The 24,005-nt window shown below is 40.0% G+C and overlaps 1 protein-coding gene across 2 annotated transcripts in view; it reads right to left on the bottom strand.

Moving 5' to 3' along the window:
• The window catches only part of NASP (nuclear autoantigenic sperm protein (histone-binding)), a 37,224-nt gene extending 14,335 nt beyond the window's left edge, over positions 1-22,889 (bottom strand). The window contains exons 1-2 of one of the 2 annotated variants that reach the window (XM_008574884.1): positions 22,679-22,889; positions 5,939-5,989 (exon numbers count right to left, since the gene is read on the bottom strand). In XM_008574884.1, the coding sequence (XP_008573106.1) occupies positions 5,939-5,989; positions 22,679-22,728 (101 nt within the window). In that variant the 5' untranslated portion in view covers positions 22,729-22,889. The remainder of the gene's footprint in view (positions 1-5,938; positions 5,990-22,678) is intronic. The other variant, XM_008574883.1, reaches the window with a different exon arrangement.
• Between the last annotated feature and the right edge of the window lie 1,116 nt (positions 22,890-24,005).

Here is a 24,005-nt window from a genome sequence, read left to right as displayed (position 1 = left end):
TAAATATGAGAGAAAAAGTACAAACTATAAAAAGGGGGAAAAAATGAAGCTGGCTAGAAGGCAGTGAGTTATCTCAATTGTTCAGTCACAGTTACAGATCAAACTCCTTTCTCTCTACTCTTTCCCCTCTTCTCACTACTGCAGTTGACTTTAAAAATATTTTTTAAATCCATAAACTAGACAGACCATTAAAATAAAAAACTTTTGCTTTTTGAAAGACACTGTTATAAAAAACAAAAAAGGCAAGCCACAGACTTGAAGAAAATATATGCAAAACTTCTGACAAAGGACTTAAATATATTTAAAAAAAAATCTTACAACACAATGGTAAGAAACAATCCAATAGATTTGAACAAACACATCAAAGATATACAGATAGCAAATAAGCACATGAAAAGATGTTCAATATCATTAGTCATCCAAAAATTGTAAACTAAGACCACAATGAGATACCATTATACTCCCACTAGAATGACTAAAATTAAAAGACTAACCACATCAAGTGTTAATGAAGATGTAGAGCAACTGGAACTCTCATACATTGCTGGTAGGAATGTAAAATGGTAAAATCACTTTAGAAAACAGTTTGGAAGTTTCTTAAAGTATATACCTACCATATGATCTAGCCATTCTATTACTAGACATTAACCCAAAAAATAGAAACATGCCCATAAAAAGACGTGTACACAAATATTCACAGCAGCTTTATTTGTAATAGCCAAAAACTGGGCCTAAATAGGTAAACTGTGATATATCTACATTATGGAGTACCATTCACTAACAGAAAGAATGAGCTATTGATACATGTGATAACATGGATGAATCTCAAAATAATTGTGCTGAATCAAAGCAGCCATACAAAAACATTACATATTGCATGATTCTATTTAGATAAAATACTACAAAATGCAAACTCATCTACAGTGATGGAAGCAGATTAATGGATGCCTGGGGAGGGAGGGAATAAAGTACAAAGGAGCATTAGAAAATGTTGAGGTGATGAATATGTTCATTATCTTGACTGAGACAATGGTTTACAGGTGTATACATATGTAAAAATTCAAACTGTTCACTTCAAAGTTATGTGCAGTTTACTATACATCAATTATACCTTAATAAAACCAAGTTATTTGGAAGGATAATCCTCTTATTTCAATCAACCAATATTTGGGTACCTAATATTGCTGGACATAATTCAAGACACTATGATTATAAACAGAATGATCTGGGAAGACCACACTGACAATGTAGAACTGAAGCAGAGAACTGTGGAAATTACAGAGGCAAGCCAATATAAGGGAAGAGTACTACACAGCAAAGGCAACAGAAAATGCTAAACTCTAATAGAGGCTTGCTTGAAGTTATTTGAGAAATAGAAAACCTTTCTGATTAGAGTAACCTAGGGAAGAATTGTAGGAAATAAAGGAGAAAGGGGAAGGAGAAGACAGCAGTGTCATATGAGTAGAGGCTGTTAAGAACAAGAATAGAAGTAGGGAGAAGACCAATCAGGAAGTAGGGAGAAGACCAGTCAGAAAGTACGAGAATCTAGACGAGGACCCGAGGAGTAGTAGAAATAGTTAGATTCTGGATATACTTATTTTAGAATTTGCTAATGGATTAGATACATAGTTTCTTGGGGTTAGGGATAAAGCCAATGTTTTTTTGGCCTGGGTAACTAGCAGACCACATGAGAATTTTACCTACATTTATATTTAATCCTAGTATCCACCACATAAAGTTGTTGGATTATTACCCCCATTTTACAGATGGAAAAACTAAGAATTTATAGCAGACATTCAAATCTAGAAAACTGATCAAGAATTCCAGAACAATACTGACATTTACTGAGATAAAGTCAACCAAAGGTAAAGCAGGTGAGAGGCAGGGGTATTATTCAGTTTTGAATACTTTAATTCTAAGATGCCTATTAGATCTTTCCCATGTTTAGAGGTAGGGGAGATGAGGAAGAACCAGCTTTTTTACCCAAAAAAAAAAAAAAAAAAAAAAAAAGAAGGGAGAAGAACCAAGAGAAAAATCGTACCTCAGAAGCCAAATTAAAAGTAAAAGAAGTACAGCCGGCCCATGGCTCACTTGGGAGAGTGTGGTGCTGATAACACCAAGGCCACGAGAACATGGTGCCGACAACACCAAGTCAAGGGTTAAGATCCCCTTACCAGTCATCTTTTAAAAATAAATAAATATATAAATAATAAAGGAAGTGATCAACAGGGTCAAACATTACAGGATTAACTCAGAAGGTTGAGAAATGACCACTGATTAAGGAATATGGATAGCATTAATGACCATAAGCAAACCATTTTAGTAGAATGGTGGAGACAAAAAGATTGAAGAAGGTTCAAGAAATAATAATAAAAAAAAGAGGAGGTAGAGAAACAAAGTAAACACACATTTTTCATGTTTTCCTGTCAAACTGAAATGCGGTAAAAGATGAGAATGGTATGGAGTCAATGAAGGATTAAAAATGGGGATACTTCGTGGGTTCGTATAAATAATACTACAGGAAAGAAAAGGAATATTGCTAGGTAGAGAATTACAGGAGCTCTGTTCTTACGTAAATGATTGGGGATAGGATCTAGTGAACAAATGGAAATGATGGTGTCATATAAAAGCAATGGTTCTGAAACTTTTGGTGTTAGGACTCCTTACACTGTTAAGTTACTAAAGCCCCCAAAAGCTTTTCTGTACATAAGTTATATCTATCAGTATTCACTGTACTGAAATTAAACTAAAATAATTTTAAATATTTAATTTATTTAACAATAATGTTACATGCTAATAACATGACTTTTTATGAAAAATAACTATTTTCAGAACAATTATATTTAGTAAGAAGAGTGGCACTATTTTACATTTTTTCAAATCTCTTAAATGTCTGGTAATAGAAGATAGTTAGATTTTCATATTCACTTTTCTGCACTCAGTTTTGATTTGTGGTTTTCATTGAAGTGTAAGACTGACTTCACACAAATATGTAATTGGGAAAGGGAATATTTGAATAGCCTTTTCAGATAACTGTGGATATTCTTTGACACTACACCAAAACCCAACAAGTTTCCTAAAAGCTAGTTGTAATGTAGAATCTGAAAATGTATCAATGAACTCACAATGGTCTATCTAGTACTTAGATCTTATTTTTTAAACCCACATTCATATTAGTAGTACTTACAATAAAAAAGAAGGAAATTCTGACACATGCTACAACTTGGATAAATGCTGAGAACATTGTACTATGTGAAATAAGCCAGTCACAAAAAGACAAACATTGTAATATTCCACTTACATGAAGTACACAGAGTAGTCAAATTCACAGACCGAAAGTAGAATGGTGGTTACCAGTGGGTAGGGGAGGAAGAAACGGTGAGTTGTTGTTTAGTGAATATATTTTCAGATTTGCAAGACAAGATTATTTTCGTAACAGTGTGAATGCACTTAACACTACTGAACTATATACTTTAAAAGATGGTAGGGGGCCGGCCCGGTGGCGCACTGGAGGGTGTGCCGCTTGGGAGTGCAGCGACGCTCCCGCCAAGGGTTCGGATCCCACGTGGAGACCGGTTCCCGCTCACTGGCTGAGCGCGGTGCGGGCGCAACACCGAGGGTTGCGATCCCGTTGCCGGTCAGTAAAAAAGACAAAAAAGGAAAAAAAAGATGGTAGGGCTGATCCGTGGCTCACTCGGGAGAGTGCGGTGCTGATAACACGAAGGCCATGGGTTCAGATCCTGCATAGGGATGGCCGGTTTGCTCACTGGCTGAGCGTGGTGCTGACAACACCAAGCCAAGGGTTAATATCCCCTTACCGGTCATCTTTAAAAAAATAATAATAAAATAAAAAAATAATAAAAGATGGTAAACTTTGTTGTGTATTTTATTGCAATTAAAAAAAAATTTTTTTTTCATCAAAAAAGTCTTCAAGAATTAGGATGCTGTCAGTCTCACAATGGTCAACATAACTTGTATAAAATCTTAATTTTCATTTGAAAGCTCAAATTTTATCACTGGCAACAGATAATGACTGTCAGTTGTTCCTCTTAAAGTGACAGGCTCACTTTACTCATTTGGAGAAACCGTTTGCCAAATACCCAAGTCTGAATCATCAGTTTGTCTGTTGATCATTCTTTCAAGTAAAACTCAAGTTCCTTGAAAATAGGAGATTGTTCAACTCTTAATTCAAACAATCACAAAAGTGCTTTTCCTAAAGACAACCATGCACTTGGATATACAGAAGTGCTTTATCCACAATTCTTATTCTGTCAAGCAGTATATTATAAATCCATGCAATCAAGAACTAAGAATAAAATAAACTTAGTAGTGCTTCATCATGGACATTCCTAAGAGAAAGTGGCAGTGAAGAACCTAAGAGCTGCTAGTACTGTGTGGTGCCACTGCCTTGATCTATGCTACAGGGATAGCAGATTTATCCACCATTTCTGTTGCAACATTGGTGCCAATGGTCAACACAGTGAAAAAGGCAAACAGTGCTGTTATTACAAAAATAGTTTTAATCTTGCAGAATCCTTGAAAGGGTCTTGGAGACTCCACGGGTATACAAGAAAAAACTTTGAGAACCACTGAATAAGAGCATAAACAGACACCCAGAAGTGTAGAATATGTGAGTACAGATTTATGGCACAAATATTAAGAAATTTTTCTTCCTGTAGCAAACAAACAATAATAAACATAAAACAAAGTAAAATCATCAGGTAAAAGCATGAAGAGGAGTAATATTATCGAACGTTTAAGAAAACATTAAAGGGGCTGGCTGGTTAGGTCAGTTGGTTAGAGCACAGCCTTGTAACACGAAGGTCACAGGTTTGGAGCCCCATGCCAGCCAGCCACCAAAAAAAAAAAAAGAAAAAGAAAAAAAGTTGTTCAACAAAATGGGAAAATGACCTAATCATGGAAATATGGTATAACTGACAGGCAGTACTAAAGATTCACATCAGATCAGCAGTTACAGTGGTTATAAATTTAAAGTTAGACTAGTCGTGCATTTTCCAGCAATCCTTCACATTTCTGTCAGAACCAGAATATCCTTCTTCTCTAAAAATCATAAATGCATATAATATTGATAATCACCTATCAGCACTGTGTTTTGGGTTCAGGTAGCCTAGCTACATTTATGCCTTATATTCAGTCCAGAAACTTAAATACTATGGAATATTCCAAGAGTAACCCTCTAAAAATGTTATGTGATTATGTGGTTATGACCAATCCTGAGCAGTATTTATTCTGCCCCAAAACCAGATTGACTCACAAATCATTGGTTAGTAATTCTAGAAGACTTATTTTAAATAATCAAGATGACAGGGAGATTTAAGACATTATGAAAAATGTAAATTAACAAAAACTAAAAACCCTATGGACACTTAAAGATGTGAAAGGTATACTGCAGAAGGATTAAGAACCTTCTTAACAATAATTTTCAATGTCATCAGGAAGCTTTTCCAAAATACACAAACCCAAATTATATCTCAAGCATAACAAATAGGAGGGATGCAATCTAGATACCTACACCTTTTGGGTAAGCTATTTACTAGTTAATTGTTATACTCTGGCTAAGAACCATGGTCACATCGAGATGGGGAAGTCACATAAAAGTAAAAGTGAAATTTAAAACTTTTAAACTAAAATAACCACAAAACTGAAAATGGCAAACTTACAAAATAGAAACTTAAATCAGTAGTATTCAAATAAAGAACAGATTAGCATTTGTTAGGCATGAGTGAAGAACAGAACTAATATTTTTCAATTGTAATATTTTAATCAAGTACAAAATAATCTGAAAACATCATTGTCAAGACTCTACACAAGTACCTTAACAGTCTTGTTACCTATTAAAAATAATTGCCCTCAAGTTATATTGCTTTTAGTTTATTTTCCAGATATGAATCTAATTGTACCATGTAGATAATCTTACCTCTCTACTTTATCTGCAGAAGTAGAAGGAGCAGGAGCATCTTCTTCAATTCTGTAATGAAAAATTAAGGAAAAAAAGTACAAATGAAGGCTATTTTAGGCATAGAAATTAAGTGAATTCATATAATATAAAGAAATAAAAAGAACTACCATTTATTAAACACCCAATATGAAGCAAGTATTACTGATTTACTTATATTACAAATTTAATCCTTTATCATTCAAATATCTGGAGTTGAAAATAAGTAGCAACTTCACAGCTAGAGCCACAGGGAGGAGGCACAATTTAAAGAGCAGAGCTTTCAGCTTCAGGGAAGTAAGCAGGTTATCTGCACAGAATCCTGGAATGGCTTTGGATCCTTATATACAAACTCTTTCTGCCACAGCCAGTTATGTTCAAATAGTTTCAAGGAGTTATTTTAGCTCAGAGCTTCTCAAACTACTTGTGGTTGATTGAAGGACTAGGTTTTTTATTTCTAATTCATAACAAATGGGTTTTTGTAAATTACGATGGAAATGTCAGAGTAATGTCAAATTGCTTTCTGCTTCTAAATGTTTACTCCAAGGGCTGGCCCGTGGTTCACTCGGGAGAGTGTGGTGCTGATAACACTAAGGCCATGGGTTCAGATCCTAATACAGATGGCCGGTTCGCTCACTGGCTGAGCGTGGTGCTGACAACACCAAGCCAAGGGTTAAGATCCCCTTACCGGTCATCTTTTTAAAAATAAATAAAATAAATGTTTACTCCAAGGGCTGGCCCGTGGTTCACTCGGGAGAGTGTGGTGCTGATAACACTAAGGCCATGGGTTCAGATCCTAATACAGATGGCCGGTTCGCTCACTGGCTGAGCGTGGTGCTGACAACACCAAGCCAAGGGTTAAGATCCCCTTACCGGTCATCTTTTTAAAAATAAATAAAATAAATGTTTACTCCAAATTTTTGTGCTTATCTATTTGTAGACAAATAACAAACCATATTAGTCTATGAATCACACAATGTGGTATTTGAGTATTAAACATAAACAAATAATTAATGCTGCATGTACATGCTACAAGCAAGAGGGTGAGGTACAGTACTATTTAACTTTTCACAACTAGCCATGATGGACATAATGGTGACTGATTCGCCCTCCCATCACAAACAACCAAAATGACCAAAATACATGAAACAATAGTGTTCAGACATTAAACAACTAGTAGCACAGAAGAGTGATCTAAGAGAAGGGGGAAAAAATGAGGTGACCCTTATTAGTACCCCAGCTTACTGCCTGGAGAGTTTCATTCATAGCTAGAGGAGGAACGTGAGCAGAGTCCAACAGTCTCACCGAATTGAGGAGACAGAGTTTGGACAGGAGAAGGTGGCTAGACGTTATAAGACAGAATAGTACAGAGGAGAGAGCTGAAGAGAGAACAAGTTCCAGAGATCTGTAGAGGGGTCCTTTCAGTCTTTGGCTAGGTGCTTAATTCATTAGAAAACTACTAAGATTTGGGAAAGAACTGTCAGAAAGGAGATGAGACCTTGGAGATCAAGCAGAGTCTAGAATAGTTCATGGGCATAACAATTCAAGTAAAGCCCTCAGAAGAGTACTGCTTTAGTAATGGAGTCAAATTAGCACTAGATTAAAGACTGTTCCAGACCTGCCTTACGAAACTTAAAAGCAGGCCTCAAAAGCATTGAACTATTTCCAAATAACTGCATACCAGAACAAAGCCAAAATATATTCAAAGGAATAAAAAAAATCTAGCACCCAACAACAAACCTCACAAAATCTGATATCCAAAAAAATATATCTATATCTATATATAATTAGGCAAAAAAAGAAATGAAACAGGAAAACAAAGCCCATAGTGAAGGGGGGGGGGAACCCACATCCAGAAATGATGCAGATGATAAAATTAGGAAAGGACATTAAAATAATTATAAATATATCCCCCATGCTCAAGAAGTGTAAAAGAAAACCTGATAATGAGAGAAAATAGAAGTTTTGGGTTTTTTTTTTTTAAAGACCCAAAACCATACTTCTGGAGATGAAAAATACACTTTGATATGGCTAACAGCAGTAGAAACTATCTAAAACGAAAACACAAAGACTTTATAAAAAAAAAAGATGACAACATTATCATCAGTGTGGGACATCAAGTGTCAAAACTCCAGACACTGATTCTGTATATCATGTGTCCTTTTACCCTTGCCTGATTTTATAGGGTTTGTTTCTTTCACTGGTTTTCAGCAATTTGATTATGATGTGCTTTGGTGTGGTTTTCTTCATGTTTCTTTTGCTTGGGTTTGTTGATTCTTGGCTATGTAGATTTACAGTTCTCAAAACTGAAAAATTTTGTGCCATCATTATTTTTCTTCTTACTCCATTCCCCCCACCCTATTCTCTTCAGGGACTCTAAACAATTTTCAAATATCTTTTTAAGGCATAGTGTTCTTTTTCTAAGAGCTAGTTTTAACTGCTTTATTTAAGTTATAAATAAAGCAATTGTGATATTGTTGTTGGAGTGAATAAGACTAAAACTACGTTGGGACCTAAAAACCACCCAAGATTTAGAACATTTAAAAAGACAGTTTCTTTTTCCTCCTCTCTTCCCATCTCCTGACTTCCTTATCTTGCTTATTAAGTAAAGCTGTTAAAAGCTAATCATGACCTTGTAAACTAACATTTCTTCTTTGAGGCTTGCAGAGCTCCAAGAAGTGACTGCATGGCGAACTACAGATAATAGCCAGACAGACTCTGAAAAGAAGCTGACTCCCTACTACATCTTTCTATATTCCACTCCCTCAACATCCCTTATAAAAACTCCTCCATAAATCTACGCTTTTGATTTGGGTTAGCCTGCCATCTCCTCAGGTTACAGGTTTTTCTAAATAAAGCTGCCTTACCTTTTCACCAACATTTGTTTCTGTTTGACGTTGGGCAGCCCAGGTTAAGTGTCAATCTCTGTTATTATTAAAGCTTAATTCCTCCCTACTTTGGAGAATGTTTCCTTAAATTATAATGTAAATTCCAAGAACTGGAGTACTTTATCTTTGCAACTTTCCTTCTCCCACTTTCAATCACAAAATGTAACTAGGAACAAAGCTGGATAGGTATACAGGAGCCAGATCATTTAGTTTTGATGCCAGCCTAAGGTTTTAATTTTTTTATTCTGAAATCAGGAGTGGCTGAAAATGTAATATGATCAAATTTACTTTTTATACACCCTGACTGCAGTACAAAAGATAGTTTTAAGTGGATAAAATTAGAAACAAGGAAACCAGTAAAGCCACTATTAAGTAACATTGTAAAGCACTCAGCAGTGATACATTTACTTCCATTTTTACTTAGCAGCAGCCTAGACAAACAGAAAAGGGCCTAAAATAAGGCAGTACTAGTGTAGTCCGAAGAAAAGACAGACTTAAGCAGTGGTTCTCAAATTTTAGTCTGCATGAGACTCACTTGAAGGACCTGTTAAAATAGATTGAGCCTCCCCAGCCCCCCTGCAGAGTTTCTGAGTCAGTATGTCTGGGATGAGGTCCAAGAATGTGTCTTTCTAACAACCTCCCAGGTGATACTTACAATGCTGGTTTTGGGACCATACTCTGAAACCAACTGGATTAGAACAAAATTTCATGTCCTATCTGTGAAATAGACATGTTTCATCCAGTTATTTTTTTTAATATTAATTCTGGTAGTTACTACATTTAAAACTATAATGCTATGATATAAAAACGTGTATTTCTACTTCTGAAAAAATCATTATGTAAAATATGGAGCCAGAAAAGTACTAAAAGAACCATGGGAGAATTACTTTAAAATTCATCTGAAGAAGTTCTTTTAAATTCATAAACTACAGAAGATAAATTCTACTCCATCTAATTCATTTTACAAAAAGTTAATTTAGCAATACACAGATCTTTTTTTTTTTTTTTTTAAAGATGACCGGTAAGGGGATCTTAACCCTTGACTTGGTGTTGTCAGCACCACGCTCAGCCAGTGAGCAAACCGGCCATCCCTATATAGAACTGATCACCCTGAAATTGGTGAAAGAAAACCCAGGCCTGCAGCTTCAGGTAGTATACTCATTTATATTTGTTGTTCTTTTTTTTTTTTTTTTTTTAAAGATGACCGGTAAGGGGATCTTAACCCTTGACTTGGTGTTGTCAGCACCACGCTCAGCCAGTGAGTGAACCGGCCATCCCTATATGGGATCCGAACCCGGGGCCTTGGTGTTATTAGCACCGCACTCACCCGAGTGAGCCACGGGCCAGCCCGCAATACACAGATCTTACAATTGACAAGAGAAAAAGCCCAATGGACTAATGAATATAAACACATTCACAGAAAACAAAACATGAAAAGCTCAAACACTTGGAATGCATGTTCCTGCTCATTTTAAAGAGAAACAAAAAAAAAAAATCATATTGAGAAAGCATTTTTTACCCAAGTGAGTCTTAAGGAGAAATAGGTGCTCCCACACATTGCTAATAGAAGTTTAAATGCACAAAACCTCTAGGTTTAAGTGCACTAAACCTCCTATGAAGGTCTATTTTGGCAACATCTATCAAAAATAACAAAATCTTTGACTTGGCAATTCTACTTCAGGAATTACCCTACCAATATACTAGTCTATGGTTTATTACAATGTTATTAACTGTAGCAAATAATACCAAAATACTGGAAACAACTCAAATGTCCATCAACAGGGAATTGTTGTAAGATAGCCACAAAATAGAAAAAAATGCTCCAGTGATGACCACTATCCCAAGGGGGGGAAAAATAGTGCAGCCAAATAAATAAGCAAATAAATAAGACAACTATGCCCCAATGAGAAATGATATCCAAGATATATTACACTAAATGCTCAGAAATGTGTCAGGTATGCTACCATTTATACAATAATGCATAATTAAAAACTACATACAATTTGCTTGTATAAATAGCCAAGATATGGAATCAACCTAGGTGTCCATAAATGGGGACACACACACACACACACAGGAATACTCAGCCATAAAAAAGTATAAAATCCTGTCATCAAGTCAGGCACCAAAAGATAAACACCGCATGCTCTCATTCATATATCGGAGCTAAAATAAAGTTGAGCTTATAGAAGTAGAGAGTAGAATTATGGTTACTAGAGGCTGGGAAAGGATACAAAATTACAGCTAGACAGTTAAAATAAGTTCTGGTGGTCTACAGTAGTGCTAAGCATCTATAATTAATAACTTATTGTACGTTTTCGAATGGCTATAAGAGGAGCTCAAATGCTCTCTTCACAAATGATAAATTTTTGTTGAAACTTACACATTCGATTGAAAAAAAATTTGCAATGATGGATAAGCTAATTATGCTGACTTGATAATCACATATTGTATTCAAGTATAACTCTGTACCCCATTAATATGTACAATTAATACGTGTCAATTAAAAAATAAAAATTTTTAAATTTCTTCATATATGCATAAGGTATCATTGAGGGATACATAGCAAATTTCCTAATACTGGTTCAGTCTGAGAAGAAAAACCGGCTAAGGAATAAGGGTTGGAAGGACCTTTCACTGCATACTCACCTTTCTGAATTTTGAATTGTTAATGTACTATCTATTCAAAAATAATAATAAGATAAAAAAAAAAGGAAATCAGAATATCTGACAGTATGGTCCTACATTTCCACACAATCAGCTGAAGTTGAACAGGGACAACTCCCTTTAAGGGAGAATTCATCCTCTAGCTCACTACATCCCCACTACCTCACTTCTTCCTATTAGGCCCTCTAGGCTTTACATTTCTAAGCCCTGCTACAGAGCATTATTAGAAAGGACAAACTGCTAAACATTAGTGACAAACTAGAAATTGGAAACAGAGGGGAGGGAAGGGATGCGAATGTCATCTGACCAAAATAAGCTATAAGAACAGGATTCATTAGTGAAAACTGGGGAGTTAAACTGTTAAAAGAAGTTGATTTTGAGGTGCTTATGGACTACCTAAATGGACAATGTCCGACAGGTGATTTAGAGCAGAGATATGGGCCGGCCCGGTGGCGCACTGCTACAGTGCGCCACTTGGGAAGCGCGGCAGCTGAGGGGTCGGATCCCACATACAGACCGGCCACTCACTGGCTGAGCGAGGTGCGGGGGCAACACCGAGGGTTGCGATCCCGTTGCCAGTCCCGGTCCGGTACGGGCGCGACACTGAGGGTTGCAATCCGTTGCCGGTCACGACAAAAGACAAAAAAGGAAAAAAAAAATAAATAAAATAAAATAAATAGAGCAGAGATATGACTGCCATAGTACATGCAGTGTCTATTACACTCTCATTTAATCCTTTTACCAAAAAACCCTTAGCTGGCCAGTTAGCTCACTTTGGTTGGAGCCAAGGTCAAGGGTTCTGATCTCTCATACTGGCCAGCTGCCAAAAACCACAACAAAATAAATAAATAAATGGCATGAAGGGAAAGAAGCCAGATTGAAGCAGTTTGAATAAACGTGTATGTTCTAAATACACACCTGCCCCATTAGATTATCATCTGATGTCCAAGAACTGGTATCTTACTCATCTTTATATCCTTAAAACCTAACATTAAAATAGATATTAAATACAACTGTTAAATGAATAAACAAAAGGAAGAAAAATGAAGATTTCTAGGAATGCAGACTCTTGTCTGAAGAAGGTTGGCTTTGAAGAAAAGAAGTAAAGATAGCAGATAAACAGATAGGACAGAGAAAATGTTTTTTAAATGCATCCATTTTAGGATGTTTGAAAGCAGAAGAGACAGTGCCATCACCAGGAAGAAAGGGAGTAGGTACCAAGAGACCAAACAGGTAGTTGCTGCTGGACAACTAGACATAAAAAGTGCAAATCTCCAATTGTTTCATCTTCAAGATATTTAACATAAACACTCATTCTGTAAAGAAAGTATTCTACTCAGGTTTTTCTTTTGGAAAAGTAAGTTCCTCAAGAGGATTCAACCCTCTAGCCACCTATTCTTTGCTACAGCCAAGCAGTTGAATGAACATCGTAAGTAGAAAAGAAAGGGCCGAGCCCGTGGCGCACTCGGGAGAAGCTGGGAGCACAGCAGCGCTCCCCACCGCAGGTTCGGATCCTACAGAGGAATGACCGGTGCGCTCACAGCACTCACTAGCTGAGCACGGTGCGGCAAAAAAAAATGGGGCCAGCCCGTGGCTCACTCAGGAGAGTGTGATGCTGATAACACCAAGGCCACGGGTTCGGATCCCATATAGGGATGGCCGGTTGCTCACTGGGTGAGCGTGGTGCTGACAACACCAAGTCAAGGGTTAAGTAAGATCCCCTTACCGGTCATCTTTAAAAAAAAAAAAAGAAAGAAAGAAAAGCATACAACACTGACTGGCCTCACTTTAAATTGTTGGCCACAAATCTAAAATGAGAACTCAAAAGTGAAAATATTACCACATTTCCCCTAGAATATGTCTTTTGACTCTCCAGAAGGACTATTTCCCACCTTTACTTCTCCTCAAATCTCTTACACCATACGTACTCCACATTACTTCCAAGCAGACTTTGCCTCACACTCCAATGTGCAAACAGAAACAGACAGAAGTCCCCCTTTCTCAACCACCAAAACTACTAACCCACCTGCATCCCTCCGCACATTCTCTGTTACCCGTTTCCATGAAGTTTCTTTGCTAGAGCTGGTGCCTCCTTGTCATTAAATCTCATCGAAGCCATCCCTGACCACACAACCTAAAATAACTACCCAGTTACTCTCACATCACCTTATAATAGGGTGCATTAAAATAATTATTCGCATAGCACTTATCGCTGACATTCTCTATCTATGCATTTATTGTCTTTGTCCCAGTTGTAGCAGCTCCATTTGAGAGACAACTTCTATATCACTGAATCTTTAGTACCTAAACTAAATGCTCAATAATTATACTAAAAATATACTTACGACCTTGCGGGGGGACTTGCTTCACAAAATTTCCCAATGGAATACTTCTTGTAGAACTTCCCCCTTACTGCCACCATTTTACAAATGGGAAAACTGAGGCCCAAGGTGGCAGAGTCAGAAACAGAATAGTTTTCCTGACTCCTAGTCATCACAGAAATTTAGCATCATCTGTCATCCTCCCTAGAAAGTTGTAAGTTATCCTTACATATATGTCCATCTATGATAAAATGGGTAACGTGTGGTATATTCATACATTGGAACACCATGCAGCAGAAAATCATTCAAATATATAAGGCATGACTTCCGGTCAAGATGGCGAAATAGATGTTCCCCAGGATTACTCTCTCCCACAAATCAACAAATTTACAACTATAAAAATGTAACACCAGCCAAGCTGGGGCCACTGGAGCTCAGGAGAAGAGGAGGAGAGACCTATGGAGTGCATGAAGAGAAAGAAAAAAACTGCTCTCAGCGTTTCTGGCTGTGGCTGCTTTAATGCAGGAGGACATGGAGCGGGAGCCAGCAGAAGCCACAGCTGTGCTCTTCAGATGGAATTACTTGGAGGCAGAAGGGGAGCAGAGGACTTTGATGGCCCCCAGGACAGCAAGACCACTAACAAGGTTCCTGTGGACCCACACAGGAGCAAGGAGCAGAACAGCTGAAAAAGGGGAGCCACTCAGAGGCTGGTGAGTCATCACAAGGGACCAGCGCAGGGTCCGTCCCATGGGAAGTGTTTGGAACACGGGCGGTGGGGGAGATGGGCCCACTGGGAGAACACTGGGACACAGCAAGGACAGCCAATCCACCCCCCAACCAATGCAGGACCACTCAGAGGAGACTGGTCGGGAATGCAGAATTGCATGGGGTGCAGTTCCATGAAAAAACTCAGGCCCAGATCAGAGTTTCTACACAACCCAAGTGAACCAAGTATCTGGAGAGCCAGAAGTACCTATCAGGTCAACCATTAAACCCTGAGCTGCACAAAAAGCCTTCCCTAGGGAAACAGCAGCAAAGCAGCTATTTACGTCAACCACAGAGCTCCCACAGAGCTCGAGTACTGGTTCCCACAGGAAATTCCCCCATGTTGGAAGTAAGCAAAGGACAAAAACTTAGTTCCAGCCCAGGCACACCATGAATGCCTTGGGGGCCGTGAGGGGACGTGAGGCATGGAGCCAGGGGCAGGACCCCTGCCCACAACCACTCACACCACCAGCACTTTGAGGCCCCACCCAGGAACTCAAGAATTGGAGCCAAGGACCAGACCCCACACCCACATACAGGCACACCACCAATGCCTAGGGGCCCACCCGGGAACCGTGTCTAGCAGCCAGGGACCAGACCCCCTTCCCACAACCAGGCACCCTGTGCCGGTGCCTCAAGGACTGCCCAGGGATCCTAGGCATGGACAAGGGGACCGTACCTCCCTCCCACAACCAGGCACACCTCGCCAGCACCGTGGGTCCTGCCCGGGAACCTGGGGAACAGAGAAGTGGACGGGATCCCCCTTCCACAACCTGGCACGCCATGCCAGTGCCTTGGGGCCTGTGCTGGGACCCGGGGCATGGAGAAGGGGACTGGACCCACCTCCCACAACCAGGCACACAGTGCCAGCACCTCAGGATCCACTTGGGGACCCGGGGCATGGAACTAGGGATTGGACACTCTCCACAACCAGGCACACTGCCAGCACCACGGAGCAGGCCAAAAACATCTCCTCCATTTGGGTGGCCCACCACAGCCACCATGATAACCATGGCTGCCGTGAAGGTGGCTAGATGCCACAACCACCACGCAGATGGTCCACCAGCCACTGGAGTGAGTTGACATAAGGAGTGTCACCAGCAGAGATAAAGAAAGGAAGAGGATGTCTGTCTCCACAGAGCCCATTTCATAGTGACGGAAAAGACATCTGCTCTATGATAGTATTGGGGGACCTGATCACGACTCTCAGCATTGGATCATTTGGGCAGCAAATCAACAGAGTAAGCATTACTCTTTCAGAGGGAGAGAAGAAATCTAGGGTAAGGGCTGGCCGATGGCTCACTTGGGAGAGTATGGTGCTAATAACACCAAGACCACAGGTTCAGATCCCTATATAGGGATGGCCGGTTAGCGCTCACTTGGGAGAGTGTGGTGCTGATAACACCAAGTAAAGGGTTAAGATCCCCTTACTGGTCATCTTTTAAAAAAAAGAAAGAAAGAAAGAAAAAGAAAATCTAGGGTGATTGGAAGGGGGAGGGACTGGACAAGGGGCATAAAGAATAATTACAATTTGTAACAACATATATATGCTAGTAATATTGATTTGATCAACATCTCAATGTTGAATCCCCAAAATATGTATAACCAATTCTGATTCAATAAAATAATAATAATAATATATAAGGCAGATGATTCTCACAATGTTGAGTATAAGAAGCCAGACGTGACTACATACCACATGATTCCATTTATATGTTTTTTTCCTCTTTTTTTGGTGGCTGCCAATATCAGAATCCAAACCCCTGATCTTGATATCATAACACAGCTCTCTAACCAAATGAATAACCAGCCAGCCCTCTACAAAGTTTAAAGGCAGGCAAAACTAATCTATGATGTTAGAAGTCAGAAGAGCTACCCTTCAGGAGGGGTGGTGGTATGACTGAAAGGGAGATTTCTATGTTCTCTATATTGTTTCATTTCTTATATCCCTTTGTGGGAAACACACTTATCATTTGTGCACTATTTTTTATAGTATGTTGTGGTTCAATAAAATGAACCGAAAAACTGGCAGGTAATTTTTTTTTTTTTTTCAGTTCAATTGTTTGCCTGGAACCTTAAAAAAATAAATAAATTCTTTTAAAGGAAGACCTGGCTTCTTTCTGCCAACTGAAATTTCCACTGCAGATTGTGATTTTTTGGCAGCTGGCTGGTATCCACTGCAGATTTAAATGAGAGAAACATTAAACTTTAAGTCCTCAGGTTTTTGTTTTTTGAGATGTTTCACTGCAAATTTTTTTAAATTATATTTTCTAGTAACTCCAGTTTAGACTAAAACTTATTAGTAACTCAAACTAAAGGTTAAGAAGTAGAAGATTACAAATCTTTATGAATGACCCCAAACACTGATATACTTTGTCTGAAGGAAAAGTATTCCTTTTATTTGAAAAGCCAAATTTTTGTTCATTCTATGGCTATGATCTTTTTGTATGTGGTAAAAAAAACATAAAACCTACCATTTTACAGTTCAGTAGTGTTAAGTATATTCACACTGCGGTGAAACAAATGTCCAGAACTTCATCTTACAAATCTGAAACTCCATAACCATTATAAAATTCCCTTTTCTCTCCTCTCCCCAGACCCTGGTAACCATATTCTACTGTTTCTATGAATTTGACTACTTCAGACACCTTATATAAGTGGAATCTTACAGTACTTCTCTTTTTGACTGGCTTATTTTACTTAGCATAGTGTCTTCAAGGTTAATTCATGTAATAAGCACAAGACAAGCTTTCCTTCCCTTTTAAAGCTGAATAGTATTCCGTTGTATGTATATACCACATTTTATTTATTCATCCATGATAAGACACTTATCATGCTTCTCCCTCTTGGCTATTGTGAACAGTATCAAGAATCTGGGTGTGTAGGTATCTCTGCTTTCAAATTCATTTGGATATATACTCAGAAGTCAGATTGCTGGATCATACAAATGGTAGTTCTATTTTTAATTTTTTAAGGAAACTCCATGCTGTTTTCCACAGCAGTTCCACTATTTTAAATCTCACCAACAGTGCACAGAGTCCCAATTTCTCCACAGCCCTTGCCAACACTTGTCATTTTGGTTTATTTTTCATAGTAGCCATCCTAATGAATATGAGGTGAAAATCTCGTTGATTTGATTTGCATTTTATCTGTGCATTGCATTAGTCACTTCTGATGAGTAGTTATGTTGATATGCTTGTTGGCCCTTTGTATAGCATCTTTGGAGAAATGTCTACCCAAGTCCTCTGCACATTTTTTAAGTGGGTTATTTGATTTTCTGTTGTTGAGTCATAGGAGTTCTTTATATATTACGCATATTAACCCCTTATCAGATATATGATGTGCAAATGTGGTCTCCGACTCCACAGGTTGCCTTTCACTGTTCATTTTGTCCTTTGATGCACAAAGTTTTTATATTTGATATAGTCCATTTGTCTATTTCTGCTTTTGTTGCCTGTATATCTGGTGTCATTCCCAAGAAATCACTGCCAAGCCCAACGTCATAAAGCTTTTCCCGTTTTCTTCTGGGAGTTTTATTTTAGCTCTTACACACAGATCTTTTATACAGTTTGAGTTAATTTTTGTAGATGGTATAAGTGCCCAACTTAATTCTTTTCCCAACACTATTTATTGAAGAGACTGTTCTTTTCCCACTGAGTGGTTATGACACCCTTGTCAAAGATCATTTGACCACATACATGAGGGTTTATCTCTGGGCTCTCTATTCTGTTCCATGGGTCTGCACATCTTTATGCCAGTACTACTCTTTTGATTACTATAGCTTTGTAATATTTTGAAATCAGGAGGTGAGTCCTCTTTTTTTTTTTTCTTTCGCAAATTTTTTTTGGCTGTTCAAGGTCCCCTGAGATTCCATATGAATTTCAGGTTAATTTTTTCTATTTCTCTAAATTTTTGGTATTGGGATATCCATAGGGATTATGAATTTGTAAATCACTTTGGATGGTACGAACATTTTAACAAGTCTTCCAATCACATGAACACAGGATGCCTTTCAATTTTTTTTAAATGTTTATGTGTCTTTCCATTATTTTTGAGTCTTTAATTTCTGTCAGCAATGTTTTATAGTTTTTAATGTAAGTCTTACATCTCCTTGGTTAGGTTTATTCCTACGTATTTATTTATTTATTTATTTTTCAAAAGATGACCGGTAAGGGGATCTTAACCCTTGACTTGGTGTTGTCAGCACCACGCTCACCCAGTGAGCAACCGGCCATCCCTATATGGGATCCGAACCCATGGCCTTGGTGTTATCAGCACCGCACTCTCCCGAGTGAGCCACGGGCCGGCCCCGTATTTTTTATTTTTAATGCTATTGTAAATGGAATTGTTTTCTTAAGTTCCTTTTCGGCACGTTCACTGTGAATGCATAGAAATGCAACTGATTTCTGCATATTAATTATGTGTCCTGCAACTTTGCTGAATTTACTACTTGGTTTTTTGGTGGAATCTTTAGGGTGGACCTCAGTTTTTAAAGTGGTGAATAAGAAATACTTTGGGACATGCATACAAGGAGTACCAAGGTTAACAGATGGGATGATTACTAAACTGTCTTAGAGAATAATGCCATAGTCATCTTATTCAGAAATAATTTCAGCACACTCCATTTGTTTTTCTGCCCTATCCTCTTCCCCTACCTCAAAACAGCACCTTGACATTGTCAATATCAGAATTCACTGAATACATGGGGCTGGCCAGTTAGCTCAGTTGGTTAGAGTGGTGTTATAACACCAAGATCAAGGGTTCAAAATCCCCATACCAGCCAGCCGCCGCCCCTCGCTGCCCCTCACCCCCCTAATAACTTCGTATAGCATACATTATACGAAGTTATACGAACCAGGAAGAAAGGGAAACTGTCTTAGAGAATAATGCCATAGTCATCTTATTCAGAAATAATTTCAGCACACTCCATTTGTTTTTCTGCCCTATCCTCTTCCCCTACCTCAAAACAGCACCTTGACATTGTCAATATCAGAATTCACTGAATACATGGGGCTGGCCAGTTAGCTCAGTTGGTTAGAGTGGTGTTATAACACCAAGATCAAGGGTTCAAAATCCCCATACCAGCCAGCCGCCGCCCCTCGCTGCCCCTCACCCCCCCCCCCAATTTCATTGAATACAATCTTCTAAACAGTTGGGTTTTGTTTTTTTTTTTTTTTGCAGGTCCACCAGTGAGACCTTTTCCCATTTACACATTAGAGTTAATATGAGGGTACTTCAAAAAGTTCATGGAAAAATTAAAAGAATACGAATCTCTCCATGAGCTTTTTGAAGATTCCTTGTATACTAACTAACTACTCCACCCCAACAAAACATAAGTTCCCAGGTAATTCTAGCTAAATCTTTCACACAAATGATTACAATGATATTAATTCATCATAGTTCCATGAAGCTAACTCACCGGAGATAACATTATCTTAATCTTATTTTAAACAGAAGAGTAAGCACCAACATAAGCCCCACACCAACACAGATGAAACAAACCACTTGTGAAAATAGTTATGGCAAACCCCAGAATTTTACTCCAAAGATTAGAGATAGATCACTTTTCTTCTTCTAGAAAAAAATAAGCAGCTCAGGAATTATAAGACAGCTAAGCCAAAATTCAATGCATTACATAAGACTTCTCTTTCTAACAGCTTTCTCATTCCTCATTACCACTACAGTACAGACTACTGAACATTCTTTATTTTTTGCAATATAAACAAAAAGGTTAAGAACTAGCTCAGATAACTAGCTAGATATACAAGGTGTGTACAAAAAAAAAAAACTAGTTAGAAAGACAGGAGAATGACGAGGATTGATTTAGTATTTAGACAATCATTGATTACCTTAAACAATATTGCTCACGTGGTATGAGGGGACAGAAGTCAAACTGAACCGTTTTACAGATGATAAAATTGTGGTTTATTTCTTATTCCATTTTATCTCTCTAATGGTTTGGAAGTTATTATTTTTATTTTTTCAATGGTTATGCTGGAATTATCATGTGCGTTCTTATCTCAAATCTAAATTCAAGTCATTTTATTTACCCTCCCTATAAACACAAGGACTTTAAAAGCTTTACTTCCAAATAGCCCTATCAATACTTGAAGGGGCTACCTGAAGTATGCTTACCTACCTGAAGTATGCTGCCTTCAATGTTCTCTCCAACTAATTAGGTTGTCATGCAATTTCCACCCAGGTAAGTTTTTCGTTGGTAATGAAGGCATGAAAACTGAAATACTGTGGTTTAACACAAACTCTGCCACTTATTAATTTGTAAATTATTTCTCCATTCTAATCTTGTGTTTCCTCAACTATAGAAGGAAGATAAAAACTACCTCACAATATTCTCATGTGGATCAAATAAAAGCTTATTGAAAAAAACCACCTAGTACATACAATTGCTCAGTTTTAGTCTGCAATTTATGATGGGAGGAACAATCTAAACTGCTGTTTTTTTCTAGAGGCACACACATAAACTTTCTCTGTGTGTAATCTGCCAGGACTATAAACTAATAACCTAACTTTAGCTAGACACAGATGACACCTGAAAATCTGCGAGTTATTTGCTGCATATTTTTGTCTCTTAAAAATACACACACCTTTTAAGTATTGGAGGGGGCGAGGATCCCTCTAAGTGGAACATTGAGTTGTTCAGGAAGCACCAAAAAAACCTTTTTATAATAGATACAACTCGACTCCCAGACCCAATCTATTCCGGTACCATAAGGATCAACGGAGAAAGAGACAGACAATGGAGTTTTAAATTAAAACTATTTCTTCAAGTTCCCAGGTGATTCGGAGGGTGGTTTAAGAACCAGTGCTCTACATGAACACACCAGAAAACGAACCAGTAGCGTATGCAGATCAGATGTAAATCTCTGATAACCATAAGTGTTACAGTGTAAGCCTATGGAAAATCAATCAAAAAACTGCACGGCAACCTTTCATTTTACACGGAGACAACTAACTTCTAAAATGCAAAACAGAAGGAAAAAAAATAGAACTTGGTCCCTAAAATATAAGGAAAGACTGGGGAAACCTACTGTATGGAAAATGGCACTCGTTCCCTCGAACTGATGGGATGTTTCCCTCCAGTGTTCAAAAAACACCTTACGCTTGAGTGGTACTGTGCCACTTCAAAAACAATAACTTCTTTCCCTCCGGTCTTTCTACTACACTTCGTGCATGCTACTGCCAATTCATCTAGCAACCAAACACTGCTAGAAGTGCGGAGACCCCGACTCAGCGCCGGTAGAAGACGCTTTGCGTCCACGTAAAGTCCCTGTGAAGCACCAAGTTTCCTGCCAACACCTCCGAAATCTAAAGAACCACGATGCTCCCCACCACAGGCCGGGGTCCGAGGCTCGCTGAGGGTCGGAAGACACAGTAACTAGCTCCCAAGCACACGAGGTGAGCAAGGAGGAGGCGGGGAACAAGCCCCACCGCGGGAGCCCAAAGCTCTCGCTCGAGCCGCGGCAGCTCCAAACAATGGAGTTTTCCCGCCTCCCCAAAGCTCCGCCCCCCGTCCCAGAGCTGGCGGAGGGAAGAGAACGCCCGCCGCAAGGCCCCGCCCCCACGAGGCCCCGCCCCCCACCCGTCGGGTCCAGCCTCCCCCCTCGTGCAGGGTTTTTTTTTTTTTTTGGCGCCAAATCTCTGTTGGTTATATTCCCGCGTTGTCTAGGTACTCTATCGAAGGCGCACGGCTTGAGTGCGGGGACAGTAGGGGCGTGGGGGCAGACCTGCGCGCCAAGGCCCCGCCTCCCCGTCGACAGCCACGGGCCGGGGGAGGAAGAAGAGGGGCAGGCGATGGAGACAGCCGCCGCTGCCCCCAGCAAGATGGCGGCCGCAAAAAACGGGGCAGGGGGCGCCAGCCAACCGCCGTTACCGCTAGTGCGCGAAGCTCTCAGCGAGAGGTGGGCTTCCCCAGTGTCCAGACCTCCCCGAACAGCGACAGCTGATCAAGGGTTGGCAAGTCCTCCCGCCCACCAGTCAGTCTATCACTCCCGCGGAGCCTCCATCCACCAAGTCCTCCCCGGGATTGGCCAGTGCCTCAAGCTCTCCACGGTCCAGCTTACTTGTCGGCGGAAACCTGCTCCGCGGCGGTGGCTGTGGACTCTGTGGCCATCGTTCCCCTGATGTGGTGGGCCAGTGGGCGGAAGAGAGCCTGTGAGGAAAACAGAGGGAATTTGGGATACCAGAGACTTTTTCAGGGACAGAAAATGGCAGATTGGAGACCCCGCGCGGCTTGGGCCCTCTTATATACGAGGGGCCCTCGCCCCGCCCATCTGCTTCCGGATCCTCCCCCTCGGGCTTAAAGGGCCAGGACTCAACCCCTTTCTATCCCAAGGACAACCCCCGCCCTCGCCGTATGGCTCCGTGGGGTTCCTTCACTCCCTAGCCCGCCTTCCCCCGCAAAAGCAACTTTCTGCTTCTTTAACAAGTCGCGTAAGAACGGGAATCTTGGTACTACAACTCCTGTTGGGGAGCCAGCCTGTGGCTTCCACAGAAAGGGAAGCAGGTGCTGCTCTGCATGTTTGGAGCGAGTAGCTGAGGGTCTCCTAACGGATACTCGAAAGGTGACCAAGAATTTCTGTCCTTACTCTCAATCGTAACGGATGGACACTCGAGAGCTGAGCACCAGTACAGCATCAACGGTTTAAACTGATCTCGATGAGAGACGCGTGGCTCTGGGTCTCAGCAACTACTGACGCAAGAAGATGCTGTCCTAGGATTGGCTGCAGCTGAAACTACCGCCCTTGATTCAAAGAGCGGATCTGAGAAGAGATAAAGCTGGCTCCTCCCTCTGGACCCTCCTCCTTCGGCTGGCCCAATCCACTGATGCCATCCTTTTAGGCTCTACCCACATGCCAAATCTGACTAATTTAGTATTCCCAGTTGTTTTGGTCCACTCCGGGCTAAGATTTGTTGAGTGCGTACTACCTCCGCTGGGGTACTGTGCTTAGACGCTTTAAAGCTATTAGCCGTCTTATTTAACCTTAACAACAAAGCTAGTCGTGAGATCGGTGTTAGTCCCATTTCGTAGGAAAGGAAGCCAAGATTCAAGGAAGGTGTAACTTGCTCAGAAAGTTGCAAGACAAGTCGGTCATGGAAAGCAGTGTGCCTCATCTCCTTCAGCTAGCTGACTGGAAGATAACAGGCAGACTGAAAAGATTGCACTTCGGGCCGCCCTGGTGGCGCACTGCGCACTGCGATAGTGCGCCGCTTGGGAAGCGCGGTGGCGCTCCCGTTGAGGGTTCGGATCCCACATACAGACCGGTTCCCGCTCACTGGCTGAGCGAGGCGCGGGAGCAACACCGAGGGTTGTGATCCCGTTGCCGGTCCGGTCCGGTACGGGGGCGACACTGAGGGTTGCGATCCGTTGCCGGACACGGAAAAAGACAA

Source organism: Galeopterus variegatus, unplaced genomic scaffold (assembly GCF_000696425.1).
Source record: "Galeopterus variegatus unplaced genomic scaffold, G_variegatus-3.0.2 Scaffold1113, whole genome shotgun sequence".
NCBI lineage: Eukaryota > Metazoa > Chordata > Mammalia > Dermoptera > Cynocephalidae > Galeopterus > Galeopterus variegatus.
This window is presented reverse-complemented; position numbering and strand designations above follow the sequence as displayed.